This window comes from Micromys minutus (genome assembly GCF_963924665.1).
Source record: "Micromys minutus genome assembly, chromosome: 9".
Taxonomy (NCBI): Eukaryota; Metazoa; Chordata; class Mammalia; order Rodentia; family Muridae; genus Micromys; species Micromys minutus.
In genome coordinates this window covers 42,794,426-42,818,638 of record NC_137978.1, presented here as the reverse complement: position 1 = coordinate 42,818,638, position 24,213 = coordinate 42,794,426, and the positions used below count along the sequence as shown (strand labels likewise).

Sequence of the window (24,213 nt, the reverse complement as noted above, 5' to 3'; positions counted from 1 at the left end):
AATCTGTGAACCCCATCTGGCTAAATCTGGGGCCCCTGTTCTTTACCTATCCCAGTATTCTCAGATCCATAGCACAGCACAAAAAGGGGAGCTGCTTCTGCATCTGTGTACCTCAAGCCCTCTGGGAGGCTGTCTGGGACAGGAAGCCTTGTTGAGTAGATGGATGGGGGAAGGATGGCGTGCTACACAATGGTACCAACGGTATACGCTCCCTCCCTAGGCGCCAGTCCCTCTGACGCCCTCAGAGAATGGCATAGACAGGACCAGGATGGGGCTAGAGCTACCAGTGTCACAAGAGCTACACCAAGCGGGGGTCAGCATTGCACATGATGGCCTGCTTTGGGCCCACGGAGAACATGCTAAGAAAACCATCCCAACCCCCAACCTGGGGGGACGTGCTGCGTGATTTGTCTCAAAGGTTACATCTCTTAGGTATTAATTTGCTAATCGCACGCTCTGATTAGAAGGAATGTTGCGGCTCTTGGGGCAGAGCCGTGGCGAATGGAGTCAGGTGCTTTAAGAGGGCACACTGGTCTCCTTGCGCCGAGGAAGTGGACACCTCGGCCCCTCAGGTACCAGTGTCCTGCTGCTCTGGTCCAGAGTGACCTGAATGGAGGAAAATTGCATATTCTGAATGCATATCTATATGGTACCAAATGGCCTCCGTTAGCCCAATTTCAAGATATCTGGATAATGCCCCCAGAACTGGAGTCTTTTTCAGGACCAGGAAATTGTCTGAGAGACTGGAGCCCCTGGGGGAGGAAATCAGTTATATAATTGCAAGAAGGAAGGAAAGTGGGGGGATTTGGGCTCTAATGTCCTGGGCTTTAGCTCTGCACCTCGGCTCTCTCATGAGCTCAGTAATACGATCACGTTACCCTCAACCTCCCCATCGTCAGGAGACCCAAACTCACACACTGTCCCCATGCTTGCTCTCAGAGGACTGTCATCTCCAACCATCTAATGTTGTTTCAAAAGGCAGAGGTGTCATAGCTGACCTGCTCCCCTCCCGGCCCCCCAGGAGCAGAAGCACGCCTTGCTGGGGTCCCCTGTGAAGCAACAATACTCTCCATTGTCACTCATCCTCTCTCCATCCTCACTCATCCTCTCTCCATTGTCACTCATCCTCTCCGGGAGGAAGGAGAGAGGCCAGGGAGAAAGTGCATGCAGTGACTATGAAAATGAGATTCTGTGTGTGTGTGTGTGTGTGTGTGTGTGTGTGTGTGGCTACCTGTCTCTCTACAGCTCCACACTTGACACATATGTGCTGACCTTGGCCTCACTGGCTCCAGGGTGCTAGACAATAGGGACTGGACTTTCTCCCGGGCCAGTGGGCAAGCTCCGGGTGGGGTTAAAGGCTCTGGACGCCACACTACTCAACTTCTTCTCATGAGGACACAGCCATGCTCTCAGAGAGGAACAGCTGGATTGAGGATTTCTTCATGAAAACAGCTGGATGAAGGGTTTTATGTAAATTCAGGAGTTGGAAACCAAGGTAATGGTGGGTTTGGGTTCTGTGGTGTTGGCATATTTCTTCTGTCTCCTGGATAATGTCAGCCAAGATTAGGTCAGGGTGAAGGTGACTTAGTCAGTGAGCTGACAGTGCCTGACACCTGACAATGTGCCAGATCCTGTGCCACGTGTCTTCCGTGACCATTGCATTTCTTCAATTAACATGGTAGCTCTACAAAAATGTAAGTGTTCTCAAAGTTTGGCTATCTTTTAGGTTTGGGAATACTTCTGTATACCTAGAAGATGCCATGTGGTGAGAACCCCTCATGTACAACCCAATACATGGAATCTGAAGGTAATTAATCCTCTGAAATATGTTTGGAATGTCTGAGCTTTGACAATGACCTGTCCCACGACATTAGGTGTGGAATCTCAATGCGGAGCTTTGGTTTGGTACTTAACAGATTTTGCACTTTGAGGCCTTCCAGGTCATCAGCTCCAACAGGCTCCATGTGACACTTGGGAGATGGCTTAGCAGGTGAAGTGTCTGTCCCACAAGTGTGGTCCTCAACCAGATCCTCAGAATCCACGTAATAGATGGGTTATATGCCGCAGTGTATAGCTATAATGCCAGTTGAAGATGAGGTCTTTATGCAGGAAGGTGGGTACAGGATAAAGGGAGGTCTGTCATTGGACGAGAAGAAAGGATGGGTGGGAATAAAGTTTTGGAAAGGGAGGAAGGAGCCAGAGCAAAGAGAATCAGCTGGGAGCAACATGGCAGATGTTAAAATTCTTCTCTGCGCATAGATACGGGTTATTATGAATATTTCAAAGGGATGGGTGTGTGCAGGATTTTGTGCTGTCTAGATGGGAAAATTATATCTTATCAATTGGATCAGAGGTATTATGTGGCATGTTCTTTCATATGGCGACTTAATTGAGTTCAAGAGTAAGTGCAGTGGCGGACCCAACAAGCCCGCCGTGAAATTGGGATGTCCGGAACTGGCATGGTGAGTGAATGGAATTGTGAGTGAAATTGGATGGTGGGGGGCTGCGCTGAAGCAGATGCTAGACCACTGGGTCAGCGGGAACGGGGCACGAGGAGCGGTACTTTTGTGAACCAGTCTGCACATGAACCGGTCGAACCACCTTTTTAATATTTACCGCAACATCCGGTCTCCTACAGAGAAGGGAGGTGAATGCAGAAGGAAAAACTATGGCCCCTGGAGGCTACATAGCCTAGAGCATGCAGCAGCCAAAAGACATTGTCTCAAAGTGGATGGTGAGGTCCAACACTCAAGGTTGCCCTCTGCCCTTGACCCATGCACCGGCACTCACACACATGAACAATCACATACACACACATAGATAAGCACATACATGCAAGGATACTTTTAAAGGGACACTTATCTCATCCTAGTCACACACGGCTGTAGTTCAGAGAAATGAATACAATGTCCAAGTGAAGGGCCAGGAGGCATGGACTTCCAGGTATCCGAAAATACAAACCCAAGCTCTTTGACCTTGTTTGGTGAGGCCTTTCCCATGTGGGTCCCGGACAATTTACAGAAGTAAGTGTTCTTCATCCTCCCAGCCTCCGGATGGAGGTGACAGAGAGGGTGGCACAGGTCTGGGTTCTTAGGACTACTCCTGCGCTTGGATGGGGAACAGTCAAGATCAGTTACACTGAGCTCAACAAAGAAATGTCTTTTGGGGGATCTCCACTGCTGCTTGGCTCTAACGGACCTAGCCACAGTCCTCAGAGGACCTGGTCTTCATCAGAGTCAGAGGGTCTTTGGGGATTAATGCAAAGGGGCCATGATGAGCCAGCCTGGATTTGGGGCTAATTGCCTTTCTTCTTTCCTTCCTCCCTACTAAGAATTGAGACCCAGGGCCTTTTCACTTCCTAGGCATTTGCTATGCCACAAGTTTTTTATCTATTTCTTGTTTGGGTGTTTGTTTTTTGCTTTTCCTAAGTTGCCCAGGCTGACTTGGAATTCACACTGTAGTCCAGGAAAGCCTTAAACTTGGATATCCTCCTGCTTCAGCTCCCAGGGTGCAGGGATTGCTGACATGCAGCCACCTGTTTCCTCAGTGACAAGTCTGATTTGCTTACATAAACGGTCAGCTTGGAAGAGACATAAACAACCTCAGGCCATTCTCGAGAGTCTTGTGGAGGATGCTGGGAAGTGTGAGCCCTGAGGTGGGGGAACAAAATGGCATTTAAAGGGCAACAAGGCTGGAGGCATCTGGGGGAGGGTGCTCTGGGTCACACTGAGAGAGAGCTAGGCTTCAAGAACTGACACAGAGACCATCACTGTCAAGCAGGGAGGGAAAAGTCACATACTCAAGACAAATGTCACTCACCTCCAAGGGAATTTAAATAAAAAGCAAAAAATAACACAAAAGTTCAGGATGAAGGCTTGGGGGGTGGCCTCAGTTGGTCGAGTACAAAGATTCAAGTTTGATCCCCAGAACCCATGGAGAAAGCTGAATTTTAGTGTGCACTTGAAATCTCAGCACTGGTGATACCGAAGCAGAAGGACCCCTGGGATTTACTGCCAAACTAGCACGTGCTGAGGACACACTGTCTCAGACACCAAGAAGGGTAGAGACTGAGGAAGAATGCTCAGGGTTAGAGTCTTTGGGTGTATAGATGTGCACTTACACACTTGTACGCAGGAGCATGCATGTGCACTCACACACACACATGCTACACATTGAGTGTGTACTTGAAAGCACACACACGTGTACATACAAGTGCATGCTTAGGCATACACATACAAGAGTAAGACAAACTGTCCCATCAATATTTTATCTGATCTTGGCATCAAGGTCTTTCTGAGCGCAGAACCCAAGATAGATATCACCAAAAGAAAGAAAGAAAAAGGGTTAGTTTTTTTTTTTTAATTAAATTTTTAAATTAGTGACATATAAATTAAAACTGCTGCACATCAAAAGGGAAGCCACCACATTAATATCCTAATATGCAAAGGAGATAAGAAACATATACCAACAGCCCCAGTGGAGAAGTAAGCAAAAACTAGGACAGGCGATATAGAAAATGACCCACAAATGGCCGGTAAGTGCTGACAGGTGTTCCACCTTCTCTATCATCAAAGAGATGCAAATTGTCACCACAAATGAGATTTCATTTTCCGCCCATTTGAATCAATGAAACTGATTTAAACCTCACTGGCACTCGGGGTAGGCAGGGTGAGGGGGAAGTGGGCCTGAGCCGGACAGGCTTGCTGCTGCAAATGTGCGTGGGTCTAACCTTTCCGAGGGCACTCTGAAACTGTGCATCAGAGTGGAAAGTCTGCAGCCACTGTGGCTGAGCAATTGGCCTTCCAAGAATTTATCTTAGGAAGATAATTAGATGAGGCCTTAAGTTGTGTAACCACAGGCGTTCTTCATCTAAATGTGAGCAGGAGATGACCGGTTAAACAATAGTGGCGTGTGCAAACCCTCATGGCTCCCTCTCTAATGGACATCAGGAAGAAGGGAGGAGGGCTTCCTCTTACGAGCAGGCTAACCTCATTAGCCAGATTACAGAATCACATCTATGGATGATGATCTGTGTGTGTGTGCGTGGGAAACAGTGTCGACGCTGGAATGACACAGGGGAGCTGGACCTGGACAGGAACAGAACAGGGCAGGGACAGAGCCGGAAGGGGGAACAGCAAGGATGGGAGGAGGATTCCTGAGGATCATGTTCAGATCTGGGGCTGGGAATGAAGGGTCTAGATGAGGTGAATTAAAATGCAGACTGTTAAATATAATTTGAGTTTTAGATGGACAGGTAAAATATTTTTGGTCTAGGCGTGGGGAGTGGGGCTCAGTCAGAGAATACTTTTATTTTTTTGAGCATGAAGACCCGAGTTCAGACCCTAGGATCCTGGTCAAAAACAAAAGCCAGGTGTGGTGGCACATGCTTTCAATTCCAGTGATGTGAAAGTGGTTACGTGAAGCTCTCTGGCCAGCCAGGCTTTGGAGAACATAGGAAGCCGTGATGGTGGGGGCCTCCCAGGCTGGATGGGATGCTTCTCTAAAATCTGGTAATCGTGGTTGTGATCATAAAAAGACCTGGGTTGATGATCTCCCGGTCAGTGAGAGACACCCTCTCGTAGAACAAGATAGATGGCTCCCGAAGGAACAACACACAAGGTTGTCTTCCAGCTTCCACATGCAAGTGCACTCACACATGTGCACACCTGCACACACACGAATACATACACGTTTTTCTAGTTCAAGTCTATCCCATAAAGACCGTGGAATATACCAACATTGAAAACTGTTTCGGTGTGTAGTGTCAACTTTATTTTTATTTTTCTGGTGACCCTTCCTGCACTCTGGAGAAACTTCGAAGACTCTGCGGAATGACTCAGGTTATCCGGGAGGGACACGGAACCCATGGCAGTCTCCCTGTAACCTCCTGCCTCTCTGTCTTAGTTCCAATCCTCTTACCGGAGAACCAGACTTTAGCCTCTCATTTACTCAAATAACTTTGCAGGACTCGACGTGGGTACGACTTTTGTGACAGAAGAGTGTCATTAAAACCCTCGGCCATCAAGTCCCCTTAAGCTGTGCTGGCGCCCATCCCCACCCCGCCTTGGCTTAGCTGGTTCCATCTGTGAGATGAAGATAACAAGGCCTGGCTGCAAAGTTGTCGTGGGAGATTAGAGGAGAAAATGTATGTAAAGTGTCTGGCATACAGTCAGCGCTTAACACACACTGATCCCTCTGGTGCACGCTCTGCCCATGCCCCTGTCCCCGAGGATTACACAAGGAGCACCCTTCTCCGAGAGCTCCTGAAGCAGCGCCATTTGATCTCCGCCTTGAAGTGGCAGCCGACGCTTCACCTACCTCCACCGTCCTCTCAAATATCAGCAGCATTTCACTTCCTTATCTTTGCTCTCCACACCCTGGGGGGGGGGGAAGAAACTTGGGGGGGGAGGCGGGGGTTGCAGGAGGATCAGACTTGCTTTGATAGCCGACAGGCAGCTTGGATGCCAGCCAAGAGGAGCCACTGAGAACAGTGCCCCATGCCATTTGGAAATGGAGCGGGTGATACAAGGCCGGAGAACATGAGAGAGCCCTAACTGGGGAGGGGGCAGGTTCCCAGGCTGGAAGGGGTGCTTCTTTAAAGTCTGGGAATCAGGCATAATCATGAAAGGGCCTGGGACCTCCCTGATAGAGTAGTGTGTCAAGGGTCAATGACACAGGTGTTTCCCTAAATTCTTATGAGGGTCTGGGATTGGATAGATATTCAGAAGAGGTAATGAACAGGGACACCAGAAGTCAAGCTGACACCCCTGGGTCTGCTACTCTCGGGGTCTATACAATACAGCTTTAGTGTCATCAACACAAAGACCTAAATGCCATCTCTGCAAAGCCATACACTGTGGAGAGAGCCATCGCCAGGACTGTAAGACAATAGGCTGGTGGCCGTGCAGGGAGAGACTGCTGGTGGGATGCAATGCCTTCAGGCAAACTGTGAAGCTCAGTACAGAAGTTCCTTATAAAGCTAAAAGTACAGCCACCATATAACCCAGCTATGGCGTTCATGATGAGTCTTTGCCCGAAGGATGCCAAGTTGGCCTACTGCAGAGCCACTTGCACACTTGTGCTTGTTTAATCCAGCACTGTTTACAACATCCTAGTTGTGCGTTGAGGCTAGATACCCAAGAGCACATGCACAGACAAAGGAAGGTGGCATACATCTGCAGTAGAGTTTACTGGGTCCTAAAGACTCGGGAAGTGGATAGAACTAACCGGTTTGACTAGAATGGTGGCTTAGTAAGTACATGCTGTGCAAGCGTGGGGACCTGACTGAGCCCCAGACCAACATCAGCACCCCTATAAATAGCCAGGCATGGGGAACATGTTCCTAATTTCAAAGCTGGAGAGGCCGAGACAGATTGTGCAAGCTTCATGTGCCAGTGGACTCAAAAAAGAGGGTACACAGCTGAGAAGGAACACCCAAGGCTGGCCTGTGACCTGCACATGCATGCACACACATGCACCAAATATTTTATATGTACCTATACATACATGCCATGTACACATAAGTGGGTGGAACTAGAGATTAGAATGTTAAACTATCCCAGACTCAGAGGACGAATATTCCACTTTCTCTTATGTGAGGAATCTAGATTTTACATACACAGACAGACACACAGACACACAGACTCATGTGTGCTATAAAGGGATGCTCTGGGAGGAAAGAGACAAATGGTCAAAGGGAAGATACTGGAAGATGAATACGGTCAAGTACGCCATTCCTGAGTATCAAACGCCATTATGAGACTCAGTCCTGTGCATGTGAAGTGGGTATTAATGAGGACACTGAAAAAGAGGCTTTCGGAGATGCTTCTCTGAAGAACGAGTCTGAAGCACAGAGGCTGCTTGGGTGCAGAGCCAGGCAAAAGTCCAGCCAAGATGGCCAAGCTCTCAGACATGGTTCTGGGAGCAGTTGATCATGTTTTCAGACATGCATCTTGGGAGCCCACAGGTGAAAGACGGGAGTCTTTGCCAAGAGCACTCAGGTAATGTGAAGACTGGGGGCTTAGTTGAGGTGGGACAATCAGAGCAGGAGCTCTCAGTCAAGGTGTAAGACAGTTGGGAGCCATCACAGGAGGATGTAGTCCTAAGATCTTCTAAGAAGTCCTCAATGGGCCAGGCTATTGCATCAACTACCCTCCTATCCCCACCCACCCACCCAAACCGCTTCAGCTCAGCAAAACCACACCCACTCTGCGGGGCTCCTCCTGGCTTCCCAGACAAGGGTATGATCAATTTTCATGTTGCCACAGGTTCATTGAGGAACTCATCCCGTACACTCTGAGTTTTTAAAAGCGAGGGAAGCTTTGGAGTAATTGGCATGCTGTATTGAGGTGCTGTGTCATCTGTGTTATTAATTATCATTAACAGTCTTAAAATACGCCTATTAATGATGGAGACACAAAATAGCAGTGCAGGTCTTAGCCAGGAGCAGCCTAATTACCTATTAATGAGATGTAAATTTCCCAAGGAAATGACAGAGATGTACAAGAACCACCTTCTAAACTAACATAATAAAGTTAATAATAATAATAGTGTGTAATCTGAAGATATTAGTGCTAATTTGAATTCTGACACTGTCTTTAAACAGACCAAGAGAAGTAAAAAAAATCATTTGTACAGATCAAGTCAAGAAGCCATAATCCCCACTGTCAAGGAAAAATGGACCCTTCTTCTCCCGCTAATGTGATCAGGACTTTGTGCCATGGCTGTGTTGCGCTCTTTGGTTCTCATTACCTCTTACTTACCATTTATATCCCTCATATTTTCAAAACTAATCTGATATACCTCATAGGACTAACTGCAGTACAGAACAGAGTTCAAAGCCTAAAAAATCACCAAGACCAGTTAAACGGGGCAGAGAAGACATCTCTAGGCCCTCATGATAAACTGGGGCAGCTGGGCTCTGCAATCCGAAAGTCCCAGGAAGGGAGGGAGAGGCTGTGGTAGTAACCAAGTAGGTGGTTATTAACTGTTCTCATTAGACAGGCACAGAGTAAGATCTGCAGAGCTGGTGTCCTGGGAAGACAGGACCTAGACCTGCCCGTGGCTATGACAGCACCCCAGGACTCCTGCAGTTGCAATCAGAGGCACCTACCTTCATAGCTGGCACGGAAGCCCTGGGCACTGACTGCATAGTCGCTGATGAGGCTCAGGGACAAGGTGCTGGCCATACTGACTATGGTGGCTGGTAGCTGAAAGCCGGTGAGCCTGAAAGACAAAGAAGTTTGAATGAGAAGAATGACCTCATCGGGAAACTGCATGTCTCTTAAGGACGCATTCAGTGCCTAAATACAAACAGTGTCAGAGTTTGAATACAACCAGTTTTTTGAAGGCTTGGTCCTCAGGGTGGTGCTATGGGAGGTGGAAAAACCTTTAGGAGGTTGTACTGGCTAGTCTTATGTCAACCAGACACTCGATTTAGAGCCGTATGAAAGGAGGGAACCTCAGTTGAGTAAATGCCTCCATAAGTTCCAACTGTAAAGTATTTTCTTAACTAGCAACTGATGGGGGAGGGACCAGCCCATTGTGTGTGGTTCTGTTTGTGGGCTGGCAGTTCTGGGTTCTATAAGAAAGTAGACAGAGCAAGCCAGTGGAGAAAACCAATAAACAGTGCCCCTCCAGGGTCTCTGCATCAGCTCCTGCCTCCAGGTTTGTCCCCTGTTTGAATTCCTGTTCTGACTTCCTTTGGTGATGAGTGGCAATGTGGTGGTGTGTGCCAAATACACCCTTTCCTCCCCAACTTAACTTTGGGTCATGGTGTTTCATAGCTGCAATAGAAACGCTAACTAAGACAGAGGTAAGAGTAAATTAGATCACTGGTTGAGCTTTTGAAGGGGATGTAGGACTCTGTTCCTGCTCCCATAAGCCCCATGGCCTCACATATGTTAGGCAAACACTCTACCATTGATCCATAACTCTGTCTGTCTGTCTGTCTCTGTCTGACTGTCTCTGCCTCCCCCCTCTCCCCCCACCTCTCTTACCCCCACCTCTCTCTCTCCCTTCCCCTCTCTCCCTCTCTCCCTCCCTCCCCCTCTCCCTCCTTCTCTCTCTCTCTCTCTCTCTCTCTCTCTCTCTCTCTCTCTGCTTCCTGCCTGTCCTAAGACAAACAGCTTTGTTCTAGGTGCAATATGCAGCCCCACGGGCAAAGTGAGCCCCAGCTGCAGGGTCTTCTGACACAGAGAAGAAACGGAGGGGCAACTCCTCGAAGCCGTGGCCTGACCCCTGAATGATAGGCCTGCCTCCCAGACTGCTGTTTTTCTCTCCCTATATTTGTTTCATCTTCTAGTTTCTCCCTTTCTGGCTGAGGTCCTTTGAAGGCCTGGAAATCCATGATGGATTTACAACTGACAGCTGCCCTCAGACAAGGCTGTTCACATACAGAGAAAAATACACCTAACTCCTAGGAACAGGGAGTGGATGTCTCTTATGATTGTTTATTCTTAAAAGGAATGCCTACCATTTTATAGAAACAAGTGCTTATTAATATAAGAAGAAAGCAGAAAAGATAAAGGGCCGAATACAATCTAGCAACCACAATTCTTGCCAGTTGACATACAGAGAGCTGTGAGGATCACCAGAGATTATCGTGAGATGGCATCACATGAATGGGTCCTGCTGGGCGTGCTTTTAATGGGAAAGAATGCTGCTTTGAATCCACATGGGAAGAAATACTAAGGTAACTAACTAACCATCCCCAGGCTAGTGTGAAATTACTCAGTCTCTTGTTTATCTTTGCCCTTCATCCTCTTTCTGAGTTTCACCCCACTTCCTCTCATCCCCATGAAGGCACTGGGAGAGAATTCACTGTTTATCTATATCCCTGTTTTTAAGGAGCCTGGGCTATCTGTAGAGACTCGGCATCACTCAATACCTCCCATTGGAATGTCCCATCTTGACATGTAAGGTGTCCTATGAAGAGCTTTGGGTTCCCACAAGTTAAAGCACATTTCTGTAAATACCAACTGTGAGAATCCCATGCTGGATGAAACCCTTAACCCTTCCTCCACCCTGAACTTGTAACACCAATGTCAAAATAAACTAATAGCATAGGAAGAAAAGGCGATTATAGGTGAGAAATACATTTTAAAGTATCTCTTTAAGCATAAAGACAACCAACATAGCTCTCCTGCCTCACTCCATAGTCACATTCCCAATAAACATGCACACACAAATACACACATGCATGTACAAGTGCATACTCACTTCATATTCACATTCCTAACACACATATACCCACAAATGAACACATACATGTACACACAAATACAAATGCACACATGCACACACATACACACATGTACATACATATGTGTTCTAGCACACATATGCACACATGCACACACAGAGTCTTTTTGCCACCTATATTATGAGCCCACTGTGAGGGCTTATATGAGAAGCCCATCATGAGGAGGAAGGCTCTTCTCGGAAGGAATAGCTTAGAGAACTTTGGGTTCCTCCTGTCCTTTATTGTTCCAGGGAGCCATCCACAGCATGGAGTCCTGATTTGTTCTCATCTTCCCATCCACTGCAGAGATGTGAAAAAGCCCTGTCATGGCACACTATCTGTCACTTTCATGGACTTCCTCAAGGTTTGGAGAGGAGAGTGGAGCCTACATCACCCTAGCATGGCCACCCTGAGTCCTTTATTCTGTATGAGCCATAGACTTAGAAAGTCTTTCATTTTTGGCCCTTAAATCAGAGCAGTGTAAACTCTCGAATGCCAGGAGTCTTTTATCTAGGCTGAGCAAATGATATCACCATATAAGCAGATGCAGAGCTGAACAGTGGGACAGGAGACAAAGGCCTGACCAGAGTGCTGTGAGCCCTGTGCTCCAGCCACTGAAGACATTGCTCCTCAGTGCCTACTGACAAATCAGTGTCTCTTCTCCTCTCTTCTTTCTTTTTGTTTGGTCTCAAGCTACTCTTACTTAGGCTTCTATCTTTTGAAACAAAGTGTAAATACCACATGGTACCTCAGAGGCCTTAAGTATCTACTAGCTGAACTACGTGAAAAGTGTGTGTGTGTGTGTGTGTGTGTGTGTGTGTGTGTGTGTGTGTGTGTGTGTTAAAAAGGAGAAAGAGAACACATAAACTGGGAGATCACACAAACCATACATGGCTTAAAGGAGTGCTTGCAAACCAGAAGTCAAGGACAAGGAAACAGACACGGAAGGATGATCAACATATGAAAAACCAGGGCTGGAGAGACAGCAAGAGAGCTAAAGCACTGGCCTAGAATGCACAGGCACCCTGAGTACCATCCTCAGATCCCATGTCGAAAAGGGAAATGGACTGGGCATGGCTGACATGCGCTTATAATCCCAGCAATGGGGAGGCAGAGACAGATGCACTCCTGGAGCTCACTGGCCAGCCAGCCTAGTGTACTTGATGAACCCTGAGCCAATGAGAGACCCTGTTTCAAACAAGATGTAGGGGTGGAAGAGCTTTGGAGATGGGTAAACTGCTTGCTGCACATGTTTGAGGGTGTGGATGCAGATCCCCAGCATCATGTAAAAGCTGGGCACAGCTAGGTAGGTCTGTAACCCCAGTGTTAGGAGGCAGAGGCAAGAGGACCTAGGGGATTTGTTGGTCTTCGGGGCCAGCCAATCAGTGAGTTCCAGGCTCAGTGAGACCCCTATCTGTACAATAAGGTCAAGGGACTGGAGAGGTGGCTCAGTTAGTAATAACACTGGGTGCTCTTGAAGAGAATTCAGGTTCAATTCCCAACACACACAACCAATTGTCTGTAACTGCAGTTTCAGAGAATTTTACAGTCTCTTCTGTGTTGGGTGTACAGACATACATGTAGACAAAACACCTCCATGAAATATAATAGAAGAAGATACCTGGTATCAACCCCTGGCCTCCACATTTATTTGCATGGGAATATGTGCACACATATACATTCAGTACACACATGCCTCACAAGCACAAAAGAAATTACTACTTGAATGATTAAACAGTGGCTAGCACCTGAGAAATGGCACCCCAAATTCTCTTGCTTTCCACATGAATGTGCACACACATACATGTGGAACTCTACTCTCAAGCATTGCACGCACGCGCGCACACACACACACACACACACACACACACAGAGAGAGGGAGAGAGAGAGAGAGAGAGAGAGAGATACTTTTTTAAAAAACAAAAAAAGTCTATGAAAATCAAACTTAGAAATTCACAATTCATTTTTTATAGAAAAGGCAAGGGCTAAGGAAATTAGTCTTGCCATTATGAAAGTAGGAGCCTTGACTACTCTCTGCAGACTAAGGGAAACCAGGGAAACCTATCCATTTCCATACCTTTGCCGATTTGATTAACCTACAAGGATTATGCAAACTGAACTGGTAACCTTGAAACTCACTAAAAGGAGGAGGAAGGCTGGGGAGACAGCTCAGTGGGGAAAAGCTTTTCCAGAAGATCCTAGCACACACTTCAGGAGACTCACATCTGCTGGTAATTCTAACTCCATGGGATTCAACACCCTCTTCTGACTCCCTCACATGCATGGCACACACTCACACACGTACACACATACATTTCAATAAAGATAAAATAAGCCTTTTTTCCTAGGAAAATCTCTCAAAAGTAATATCTGGTACTAGATCCACTAGAGAGTTCTACTAACTGTATCTAGACAAATGAACCAAGGTTCTATTAGGTGCAGTCTCTTCCCAACAATCTAAAGGGAAAATCCTTCCATCCTCCTATGATGAGGCCATGATTACCTCATCAGCAAAGACAGGATAACGAAAACCAAAGACCAATAACACCCCATAGGCACATCAGCTCCCAAATCCTAAGCAAACTCAACAGCATATAGGAGTAATGAGACACCATGACCAAAGTGGGGTCACTCTGAGAAGGCAAGGTTGCCTTAGTATTTAAAAACAAATCAGTAGCATTACCATATTGATGGACTACAAGCAAAAAGTTGTGTCAACTGATGCAGAGAAAGCCTTTGAATAAATACAACATCTATATTTATGACATATGTTTGTAAATTATATATTTGTATGTATACACACACATATATACACATACATGCACCACATACATACATAGCTATGTAGACACACATGCTTTCAGAAGCTACAAATAGAAACTTTTTTCAACTTTGTAAAAACCATTTGTAACATACCCAGTTGTCATTTAGTAGTGAAAGATTGAGTGCTTCTCCCTAAGATCCAAAGCAAGGTAAAGGCAGAGCAACCAAAGTAGACAATCGGCAAAATAAAGGAAGATTCATTTACATGTGAAAAGATGATGAATATCTTAACAGTTTATGAAAATGTAAAGTTAAGACACAGGGCGTGAGAACCTGCTGTGCTGATTTTCCTCAACCAGAATAACCCTTAAGTGTATTCTACATGGCTTTCTTATACCCACAGATAACTGTAGCTCTCACACCCTGTCAAAGAAAATTTGCTCTGCAGCAGATGGTGACAGTGACAGAGACCTGCAACTTGTTTGAATGCAGAGAGCAAATGGCTGCCAGGAGCCCAACCCCCAGCTGACACGCCCGCTCCAACAGGACCCTGTAATCTTCCGCTTAGGGCAACTCTCCAGGGAATGGGCAGTGAAGCTGTAGAATACCTGCTGTGGAACAGTGTCTCCTACACTGGACGGGAAAGCCACGCCCATGGAATCTGAGCAATAGGACTGCCTAAAACAGAGCTGCGGAAGACAACATCGTGTCAACGCGGAAGAGAGGAATTTCACAAGGTCTCGCTCCAAGATGGAGAGCTGGAGGCAACTGACAGATGCTAAGAGCCGGAGGATGGGTCGTTCTCCAGGGATGAGACTCCTGCTAGGCCATCTAATCCATGCGTTCAGCTCTGAACACTTCAGCATATGAGCAACACTACGTGGACTCACGTTATACATATGTGTGTGTAAATGTATAAATACGCATATACATACGCATACATATGATTGAAGAAGAGGTTGTCGGGAATTTGAAAGGGAGAGGGAGAACACATGAAGGCTTAGGAGGATAGGTGGAAATTATGTAAATACAGTATTCACGTATGAAATTCTCACAGGGACCCCAATGAAAGAGCCAGAGAAAGGACTGAAGGAGCTGAAAGGTCCTCAACCAGCCAAGGCATCGAGGTGGAGAGGGTGACTGCGAGAGGGAGCACCTTCATGGAAGCAAGTGAGGGGGAGGAGGGAAGGGAGTGGGGGGAAAGGGCATAACATTTGAAATGTAAATACAGAGAATATCCAATAAAATTGGAAATATTTAAAAAAGAGAGAGAGAGAGAGAGAGAGAGACGTGAGTACTATGTGTTCACACAACTAAGATGAGGCCATGCCTTACTGGTGAAGGCATGAAAGGACGGCTGATGGAAACATAAAATCATACATTTACTTTGAAAAGAACACAGCAGTTTTTAAAAAGAAAACACCCCCAAACGCCAATTATGCAGCGCAGCAACAATTGCACCCCTGGACATTACCCTTGGAGACATGAGCTTATATCCACACAAAAACCTGTGTGTGCATGTCCACAAAGGAGCTCTGTTCATAATGGGTCAATTCTGGAAATACCCCTAACGCCCTACAGTAATGGAGACCTGGTTAAACAGACTACAGTGCGATCCCACAGAATGCAACCCCACCACCGAAGGGAATAAAAATACTAGACCCAGAGCACAGTGGATACAACTTCACTGAGAAAGGCTAAGTGGAAAAGCATGTATCTTCAAGAGAACAGTGGGCTCTGAGTAAGAATGGCAAAGATGTGGTTACTGTTTGAGCATTTTGTGAGTCTAGAAGGGTTTGTTGTTAGGAGTGAGATATGGGCGGCTGCTTGTTTTGATTGGCAAACTTGCTCACTGTGTATTGATTTCCCATGATGCATCTGTTTAACCATATGCTTGCTGTAAGATGATAAACAGAGAACATCCCAAAAATTCACTCAGAGAACACAGTTTCCCTTACTGTTCATGCACCCCCAAACTGGTGTAGACTGGACAGGCCCAGTCTCCCTTAGTTTAAAGATATGTTTGGCCACAAAGGGGCAGTTGCTAGGTGTTGATGAAGAGCTACGTAATGGAATGAGCTGCTTGTGTGGTGAGTGGGTGTGGGCAGCTTAATGCAGGTGGCATTTCAGGCTGCTAAGTCTTAGAAATGAATGTGCAATTTAAACCAACTGAGTCCTGGGTCACTAAATTATCCCCTACACTTGCCTGCCACAGAAGTATACACACCTTTTGCAGGAACATCAGCATCCTGGCTTTCACTGCGCTCTAGTCATGTAAGATATAAGCAAAGGAGAAGTCTGAGTGAAATGTCATCAGCACCTCTCTGTGCAATTTTCACAAGGATCCATCATTATATTAGTGTCTTCCTGTTGCTTAGCTAAAACTCCTTGACAAGAGCAACTTAAGGGAGAAGGATTTATTCTGGCTCACAGTTCAAAGACGGAGTTCCTCATGGCAGAGAGTCAAAACAATAAAGCTTGAAGCAGCTTGTCACATCACACCCATAATAGGAGCAGAGAGCTCAGCCAACTATCTCCTTTTTATTCGGTCCAGGACCTTAGGCTAAGGAATGGCGCCACCCACGGTGGATAGGTCTTCCCACCTCAGTCAATCCAATAAAGATAATCCTCACACGTGTGCCCAGGGACTCTTTTCCCAGTGGATTGTAGGTTCTGTCCAGTTGATAGTTAATACTAACCAACATAGTAATTATTTCAAAATTAAAAGCTAAAAAATAAGTACATGGCTTATGGTGTATTTCTATATAATTGAGAATTTAATTGGCTCTGACTTCAAATTAGCATCCCTGGGTTGGACCTTAAATTTTCAGTTTATTTTTGTCAGGCACATGCCACGCCCTCCCTTGCAGCACCATCTAGGCTCTTACTGGACATGGACTGACTCCGTAACAACAGCCAGAGCTTAGACATTAGTTGTGGATATTCTTATGCATCAGAGACCCTGCCTCACCCTCCATGGTAGCATCTGCCAGTGACAGATCTCTGCCGGATCCATACCTCCAATGAAGCTTAGGCACTAACTGGCTTTCATCTTCCAACCCCACCCTTATGACCCTCGCTACCTTTTAGTCAGCTCAGTTCACAGCAACCATTACTGACCCCCTCATCCATGTCTATCAGAATGCTGCTGGGTCCACTTCTCAGACTCAGCCTGGGCAGAGCGCCTCCAGTGACAAATAGTGAGACTCTTTTCTTAATGACACACAGAATCGCAGTTGTCACAAATTGATATGAAATGTCCTCCACCCTCCACGGGCACATAAACCTTGGTCCCTGATACATTCCCTTGGGAGGTTATTGAACATTTCAGGACACAAGGCCTAGTTGGTAACCAAGGGTTACTAGGACCAAGCCTTGAAGGTGTTAGCCAAGCCCCACTTCTGGTCCTTCTTGCTATTTCTTGATCTACCAAGATGTGAGGGGTTCAGCCATGCTCTCTCGCTGCCATAGACCCTGCACACCATTGTTGCCATGAGGGACTGTCCCCTTTAAAACTACTAGATCCTCCCTCCTCCGAGTTTCTTCTGTTTAGTGGTGTTTGTCTACCACAATGATAAAGTAGCCAGCACCATGGGAAACTTCCAGATGGCCAGGGTTCAACTTGTGCCAGTGTCTTTGACATTTCCTCTACTGTGTAGGAACTGTAGATCTTGGTCCCCCAAGTTAGCGCCACGATGCTTCTGTGTGTGCTGTCACTTACAGATTCCTAGACCCTAGCTCGTTGGTCCTATATTGACACAAGCTGAGAATAGCTAATGTATACTGTCAACAAACAATTACAGTTTTATCACTCGCAATATACGGAACTGCAGTTTCCTAGGCATTTCCTCTAATCGGGTATTTCCAGCTCTCTGCTGCTTCCTCGGCTTGGAAGATAATTCTAGCAGGAAACACTCCAAAGGCAATATCACTGGAGCTGGGGAGAGTTAAATCTTGGATATTTGGATACATAAAGCGTCCTTTTCCTTCTTTCTCTACTGGCTGTTCCCTCTGAGGCCCACTCTGGACTAGTTGCTGGCTGTGAGGCCAGAGGCGCCATCATGTTGCCTATTGGAAAGAGCGGGTCAGACTTGAGGTCTTTCTAAAATTTTATCCAAAGTTAAAGACATGAGAGTCATTCAGTAGCAGGAGCCACAGCTAGTAGAGACACATGTTAAAATGGGGTAGGGAAGCCTAGTTCTGTTGTTGCTGGAATCAGCCATATAGATTCTAAGTATACATTCTTTCACAGATGAACATGGCCAGACTCGCTTCTGTGTGTGGAACATTCTCTCTCTCTCTCTCTCTCTCTCTCTCTCTCTCTCTCTCTCTCTCTCTCTCTCTCTGTGTGTGTGTGTGTGTGTGTGTGTGTCTGTCTTTCTGTCTGCAATTCTGTCCAGAGTAACCCAGAACACTGGAAACTGGCAATACCCAGGCCTCTAACCACCCTTAGTTCAGAACCCACCCACAGCATTCTATGTTTCTTAGAGTCAAGAGCAGAATCCCCAAGGAGTGCCACATGCTGCCTGCCACATTGTCTGCTCCACTTCCTTCCTGGCCCTGATCCTTCTTGTCTTCTTCTGCAGGGAACATTTCAGGGGTTGGTGACAGTCCGTGGTATGGGCAATGAGGGGGTACATTTCCAGTTAAGAATTTGAAGACAACAATAAAAAATGACTCTACTTCCTGCCGTGCATGCACAAGCCAAATGATGTTCATAGCTCTTCCCAGTGTCTCTCTCATCCTCACTCCTGAACATCCCCTCTTCATCCATGCCCCAGCCTCAAGATACTCACATATTCTGCTTCCTTTTCAGAACTCTCTCTCTTTTCTCCTCCTCGAGTAACAGCTGTCATCTAATGTCCTTGCTCTCATCATCATAGTATCTCAGCATTACTGCTGGACCAGGCATCTTGACTTGACAAGTCTACATGCACAGGTCCCTGTGGAAGTCTGCAGAATCCTCAAGGACACCAGAGAGCCTAGAATTTCTAGGTTTTCATCCAAGGCTCAGAGAAGCAAAGCCAACCCAGCCCTGCTGAGATCCAGCCTGGCCATGACCTAGGCTTTGTTCCTGGTAATGTAGAAAGCTGTATCTAGGAGGGAGCTCCTTTTGCTGAATCCTGCCCTGGTCCCTCGCTGCAATAATACTGTAACTTAGTCAGCTAGGATCCTTGGATTATTCCATGAAACAGAAAGCCGATAAGTGCTTTTCAGAACACACATGTAAGCTTCAGTGAACTGAGCCATTGGGATGGGAGGGTGTTGGAACAATGCTAGCAAGAGTAGCTTTAATATGATCACATCAGAGTGGACAACAGAGCAAGAGATCAAGGGACACTGGGAGCAGAGTCTGGAGTCAGACATAGTGGCTCATGTCTGTAATTCTAGCATGTTGAAAGCTACAACAAGAGGACTATCTCAACTTCAGAGCAGCCTGTACTACATAATAAGTTAAGGACAGCCTGTGCTACCTAGCGAGTTAAGGCCAGCCTGGGCTGCAGAGAGAGACACTGTCTCAGATGTACAAAAAGACAAAAAAAAAAAAAAAAAATGAGTTGGTCATTGTTCCCGAGAGGTCACTGGTGTGCAGGCCATGTAGGGAGTCACTGGGATCTGCGGAAAGCTGAGGGTTCATGGAGGGTGGGGCTGAGTCCTTATTGTGGCTTGCCGGGAAGCTCAAGGCAAAGTGGACAGAAGCTTGGACGGCTCAGGACTGACTCCACAGGCGTGATAGCATGATAGGATCCAAGTCCCAGAGTCTCACTACAGAGTGCAGTAGAGGCATCGAGCTGACTTTGGGGTGACTGTCTAGATAAAGAGCAAGGTTCCGGTTTTCCAGTCTCACATCAGCAACCCATGCTCCTCCCTCCAACATAGCAAAGCATTGGAATAAAAATGATTAATGACCACATCATAACCTGACCTCTCCTGACCCAAGCCCTGTTTCCTTCCAAGCACTGAGCCCAGGCATCAGAAGACATTTATTGAAGTTGTTGTATTCAGGTGAGGTCCTCCTGAGCAGATGGAGAACTCAGTGAATATTCAACCCACAGAGAGGCTTTTGAGTGGACAGCCGTATGGTGGATGGGTGGATAAATGGATACGATACACCTACTATACAGCATTTCTATGTACAGCCACACAGTCTCAAAAGTACCCATCCTCAAGATATGGCCATCAGGATGGAGAGACCTTCGGATTTAGGCTGAGAAACTCAATGACTTGCTGGAAACCCCCAGCCCCTGGAGACAAAGACAGGAGGATCTGGGGTTTGCTAGCCAGTTAGCCTAGCCAAATCAAGTTTCAGGTTAAAGAAAAAAAAAACGTGAGTCACTGTATTTAAAAGAAAGGTGGAGGGGCTGGAGATATGGCTCAGCAGTTAAGAGCATTAGCTGCTCTTCCAGAGGTCCTGAGTTCAAATCCCATCACCCACATGGTGGCTCACAACCATCTGGAATGGGATCTAATGCCCTCTTCTGGAAAACAAGTATAAATGTAGATATAACATTCATATACAAAATAAATTTTTAAAAAATCCCTTTTAAAATAAAGAATTGCTTACAAGAAAAACCAAAAATGAAACAAAAACCAAGGTGGAGAGCAACTGAGAAAAATGCCCAATGTTTACCTCTGACCTCTGTGGAGTAAGACTGGCATCTGACATTGACCTCTGCCTTTGGTGTAATGGAGCAGGCTGAGACACCAGGACAAAGCAGAGACAACCTTGGATATAGCCTTCCTCAGGAAAGAGAGACCTTGGAAAACTCATCATGAAGGGAGGTTAGAAGAAAGTGCTTAGGAAGTAGAGAGGAAGCCAGGCAGCGTCTGGAGGATGGGACTGCCACAGTTTTGGAGCTGATTAAAACAGTGCCCCACTGCTCTTTCTGGGGAGGGTGAGGAGGACTCAGTACCTAGCAGAGCTACTCTCCAAACACACACACACACACACACACACCTGCTGTGTACTAGTGTTCTGTGGGACCCTCTCTAGGCACACGACGTGCCCAGGGAAGGCAGATCAGGAAATGCACGTTGTTGCTATACTGACTGTTGCTCAGAATCTTGGGAGTTTCCAATCCCGCCCAGCTCTGTGAAGATCTGAGGCCCTGGCAATAAAAGCCCTTGTCTGAGGGCTATCCATGCATATCACTGCACTTGATCTTAAAGAGCCCAACTAATATAGAATTATCTATGAGTAAACAGCAATATAGGCAATTGGGCCTTTATTGAATGGTTCTTATTTAAGGCTCTTAGCACATCAAACAATGATATCCAAAAAAAGTCATGTCAATTGACCTTGGGAATAAAAGAGCAAATGTAAGCGCATTTGTCAGACTGACAGGCTCGGCAAATAGTCTTTTGATTTTCCAGCAGCCCTGCACCAGACAGCAGCCACTAGTTAGATACATAAACCATTAAGCTAAAAACAGAACTATCATTACGGGTATCATCTAGTAATTTGCAGGTAATTGATGGACATTAGTCATAATCACACACAATACACAGACCCCCTCCCACACCCCTAGAGACCCACGCTTTCCCTAGAAATGCCTATTTGCATTTCAGGAGCTTCCCAAACTGGAAAACTTAGAAAAAAACCCAGATTTCCTGTGTATTGTGAACAGTGAACCGCTCTCTGAAATGACAGACCCAGAGAAGGCAGGTCAGAGAAGTCGGGGAATTAGTGCATCAGCCAAGAGACCACTGTTGATCCTGGAATCCTTACGTCTGCAGTGACTAGAAAACAGAGCAGCTGGGGCTGGGGCTGGGCTGGGGCTAGGGCTGGGACTGGGGCTGGGACTGGGGTTGGGGTAGAGCTGGGCTGGGTCTGGGTCTGGGTCTGGATCTAGGTCTGGGTCTGGGGTTGGGGCTGGGGTTAGGGCTGGGGCTGGGGCTTGGGCTGGGTTGGGGCTGGGGCTGGGGCTGGGGCTGGGACTGGGGATGGAGTAGGACTGGGTTGGGGCTGGGGCTGGGTCTGGGCTGGGGCTGGGGCTGGGCTGGGGCTGGGGCTGGGGCTGGGGCTGGGTCTGGGCTGGGGCTGGGGCTGGGGCTGGGGCTGGGGTTGGGGTAGAGCTGGGCTGGGTCTGGGTCTGGGTCTGGGTCTGGGTCTGGGTCTGGGTCTGGGTCTGGGTCTGGGTCTGGGTCTGGATCTAGATCTGGGTCTGGGGTTGGGGCTGGGCCTGGGGCTGCCCCAAGAGCTGAAGACTCTGATACTGCTTTTTGATATACTGAGAGAGAGCCTTAAATCCCCATTTTCTCAGGGTGAGCTGGCATTTAGGACAGTTTAACCCCTCAAAGCTTTTTTCTCCAGTGGGTTCCAGTGTCTGCTGAGGGGTCCTTCTGTCTCTAGAAGCCTGCAGAGCTGCGCAGATGTCTTTCTTTGGGGAGGCCAGGGCGCCAATACTAGGCATGCTTGGCTGGAGTGACAGGAACTTCCAAGTCCCCGTGTACACTTCTAGGATGTTACTGGCTTCAGAGCCAGGAACTGGAGTCAGAAAGTGCCCACCTGCTAAAGACAAAAATGAAAAAGCTACAGAAATGCGCCAAGCACGGGGACGGTCAGAGCAGCGTGTTTTCCAGAATACCACTGCTTCTGGACCTGCTGACTGTGTACCAAGGCCCTGGTGCAGGATGTCATACAGGGGGTGTGAGCAGACTTCCCTGGGGAGGTGAACAAATCATGTTCCATATGAAATTGAGCCATGTCTCCGAAGCATCGTGACAAGGTGCCCCAGGGCGATACTGGGAGCTTACAAAGACTCTGGGACAGTGTATGCTCAACCGGTATTGGGTGTAATCAATCAGCACTTCTCTTGAGAGTTTAGAACAATGAGCTGGAGGCCAGTGGGGAGTGTAGCTTCATCATCGAATTGTGTCCCATTATAACATCTTTGCAGGGCTGAGGCCTTGGGCATCGCTGTGACACAAAATTAGTGTCATGGGACACGGTGCAGGCACAGAAAGACGCTCACAGACCTGCCTGTGTCCCACTTCCCCACCACACGGAACAGGCAGGCTGTAGACACAAGGAGCTCTCTGCCTATGACCATACAACATGGTGTGGGAGGAGAAAGATGCCCACAGACCCACCCATCACAGTGCAGACAGAGGAGGTCACCCAAAGGCTCACCAGCTGCATGGCCCATCTGCAGTGGGAGCCACTGTGATGTACAAGTAGGTGGTAGACATATGAGGGAGAAAGAGAGGAGAAACAGATTGAGCACTATAAAGAGATGGAACTGGGCACGGTTGGAGAGTAATAATAGACGGTCCTGAGTAGAGGCCATGGCAAAGTCCCAACCTGTGTTGCTGCCGAGGGCCATGTCTGGGCTCGTGGCTATGCAGTGGCAGGGGCTGGGTCTCATGTCCTTCACTTGTATTGCCACTAGAGATCATGTCCCTGCTCTTGGCTGCCAGGGGCTGAGCGGAACCGGCCCCGCCCCTCACCTGTGACAGCACTTGGGAGAATTGGCTCTGCACCTCACCTGAGCAGGCACAGCAGAGCTGGTCCTGTGGGTGAAAGCGCGGGAATGTTGGCCCTGCCACTCCCCAGGGAAGTCTGCTCACACGCCCTGAGTGGCATTCGACCCCGTGGCCTGGGTACACAGTTGGCAGTCCCCCAGAAGCAGCAGTTATTTTGAAAAATGATCCTGGTCTTATGAGAGCAAAAGAGCTGGCCCTGCTCTTTGCAGGCTGCATCATTCAGGAGAGTGGGCCCTGCATTTGACCTGGGCAGCTGAGTAGAGCTGGCCCTGGTGGAAATGGTACAGCAGTGCAGGCCTTACCACTCATCTGCTGAGAGTCAGAGAGGGCGCCAGGGTGATGCCACCCCCTCCCACCTGCTACCCATCTTAGTACTTAGGAGAGTGGGCCAGAATGGACCCTGTGCCTCGTCTGGGCGACATCTGATGGTGATGGTGGGGACAAGCCAGCCCGGAAGTTGTAAGAGCACAACTGGCCCAGCCCCTCGATGGCTGCAGCACTTGGGAGAGTGGGACTCGAACATTGACTGAGCAACACAACAGAGCTGGCTCTGGAGACAAGGGTGTGGGTGAGCCAGTCCCGAGTGCAAGAGAGTGGGAGAGGTAGCCCCACCTCCGTCGTCGGATGGCAGCACTGGGTGACCTAGCTGGAGTGATGCTTGGAGCACATACCCTGATCGTGCAGACAGAGGAGAGCCAGCAGGGTGACCAGCCCAGCTGCC

General features: G+C 47.6%; 1 protein-coding gene across 1 annotated transcript in view; it reads right to left on the bottom strand.

Annotated features, from left to right (window-relative positions):
- Positions 1 to 24,213, bottom strand: part of CSMD2 (CUB and Sushi multiple domains 2) — a gene marked incomplete at both ends in the record, with an annotated part of 547,554 nt that overhangs the window by 416,399 nt on the left and 106,942 nt on the right. Inside the window, one exon of the mRNA XM_080921920.1 lies at positions 9,113 to 9,225. Within this exon, the coding sequence (XP_080778046.1) occupies positions 9,113 to 9,225 (113 nt within the window). The remainder of the gene's footprint in view (positions 1 to 9,112; positions 9,226 to 24,213) is intronic.